We start from the raw sequence: 1594 nt of genomic DNA, 5'->3' as shown, positions 1-1594 counted from the left end.
AGGTTGGATGGATTTGTTGCAGGAGAAAGAGGATCGACGAATGCATGAACTTGTCTAGGCAGATAAAAGTATTTATTCCCTCTCCGATTTATAATATAAGACTTTTTAGCATTACCTAAATTCATATAGATGATAATATATATATATATATATATATATATAATATACATTCATCAATCGATAAATTTAGACAAGAATAAAAAATCTTATAATATAAAACGGAGGAAGTAAATAACTTCAAATTTAAAGAGTAGATGCTGCTCATATAACCTCATAATCTGAAAAATCCAAAACTTATCTATGGTATCCACTATTTAGTATCCTAATTAGCAAAGAGCATATACATAACGTTTACAGTATCCACAACTGATAGGGAAACTTACAGCCAATTGTGAATGGGCCCCACAAGGCAGTGACACGCTTGGCACCTTCCTCCGGGAGAGAGACCCAAACGCCTTCCTCTTTTTTTTCCCAGCTCGACTCCGCAATCCGCACCCGTTAACTGAGCCTATAAATAAGCGGCGCAGCGGCGTCGGGCTCCCCGCAACCACCAAACCGAGGCGAGATTCGTGCGCGAAAGCAGAGAGAGGGGGAGGCCTCCGACGCCATCGTCGCCGTCGCCATGGTCAAGATCAAGATGCCCGCGCTCTTCCGCCGCCGCAGCGGGTCCAAGTCGCCGCCGCGGTCGCACCAGGCGCAGGCGCAGGCGCAGGCGGCCGACCCCGCGTCGCCGACGCCCGAGGAGGAGATGGAGCGGGTGTTCCGCAAGTTCGACGCGAACGGCGACGGGCGGATCTCGCGGTCGGAGCTCGGGGCGCTGTTCGAGAGCCTCGGCCACGCGGCCACCGACGACGAGCTGGCCCGCATGATGGCCGAGGCGGACGCCGACGGGGACGGGTTCATCAGCCTCGACGAGTTCGCCGCTCTCAACGCCACCGCCAACGGCGACGCGGCCGCCGTCGAGGAGGACCTCCGCCACGCCTTCCGGGTCTTCGACGCCGACGGCAACGGCACCATCTCCGCCGCCGAGCTCGCCCGCGTCCTCCACGGCCTCGGCGAGAAGGCCACAGTCCAGCAGTGCCGCCGCATGATCGAGGGCGTCGACCAGAACGGCGACGGCCTCATCTCCTTCGAGGAATTCAAGGTCATGATGGCCGGCGGCGGCACCTTCGCCAAGATCGCGTAGCCACCACCCTCCTCTCCTCCTCCTCGTGGATCAACAACCCAAACCCTCATTGACCATTCCTCTCCATCCATTCGAGCGTGCCGTGCGCGGCGGAAATTAAGTGTATATACAGCCCGATCAAAAGACCACCACTAGTAGCTCTAGATTCTTTCTTTTTACTAATAATTGTGATTCTCGACTACTGCTTTCTTGGTAGATTGCAAATTGGAGGCGAAAAGGAAGCAATTCTGTCCTCTGCTTTTGGGTTTAGACACGCTGATGCTTTCCCCTTATTTTTCGACAAGATGTAAGCGTTTGCGTGGAGTTAAGACTCTTTTGGATCTTGCATTCTTGTATCCATTGTTCAGAATCTGGATATCCGTAATCTGATCTTAATATAATCCCCTATTTTGTGGGTATTTATCTCTC

The 1594-nt window shown here is 52.3% G+C and overlaps 1 protein-coding gene across 1 annotated transcript; it reads left to right on the top strand.

Moving 5' to 3' along the window:
• The first annotated feature begins 520 nt into the window (after window positions 1–520).
• Window positions 521–1594, top strand: LOC102708401 (probable calcium-binding protein CML10). Its single transcript, XM_006646616.2, has one exon. It carries the CDS (start codon window positions 623–625, stop codon window positions 1184–1186), a length of 564 nt encoding a protein of 187 aa, XP_006646679.2. The 5' UTR covers window positions 521–622; the 3' UTR covers window positions 1187–1594.

Source organism: Oryza brachyantha, chromosome 1 (assembly GCF_000231095.2).
Source record: "Oryza brachyantha chromosome 1, ObraRS2, whole genome shotgun sequence".
NCBI classification, from domain to species: Eukaryota; Viridiplantae; Streptophyta; class Magnoliopsida; order Poales; family Poaceae; genus Oryza; species Oryza brachyantha.
Note: the sequence above shows the minus strand (reverse complement) of the source record. Positions and strands in the feature narration are given on the sequence as shown.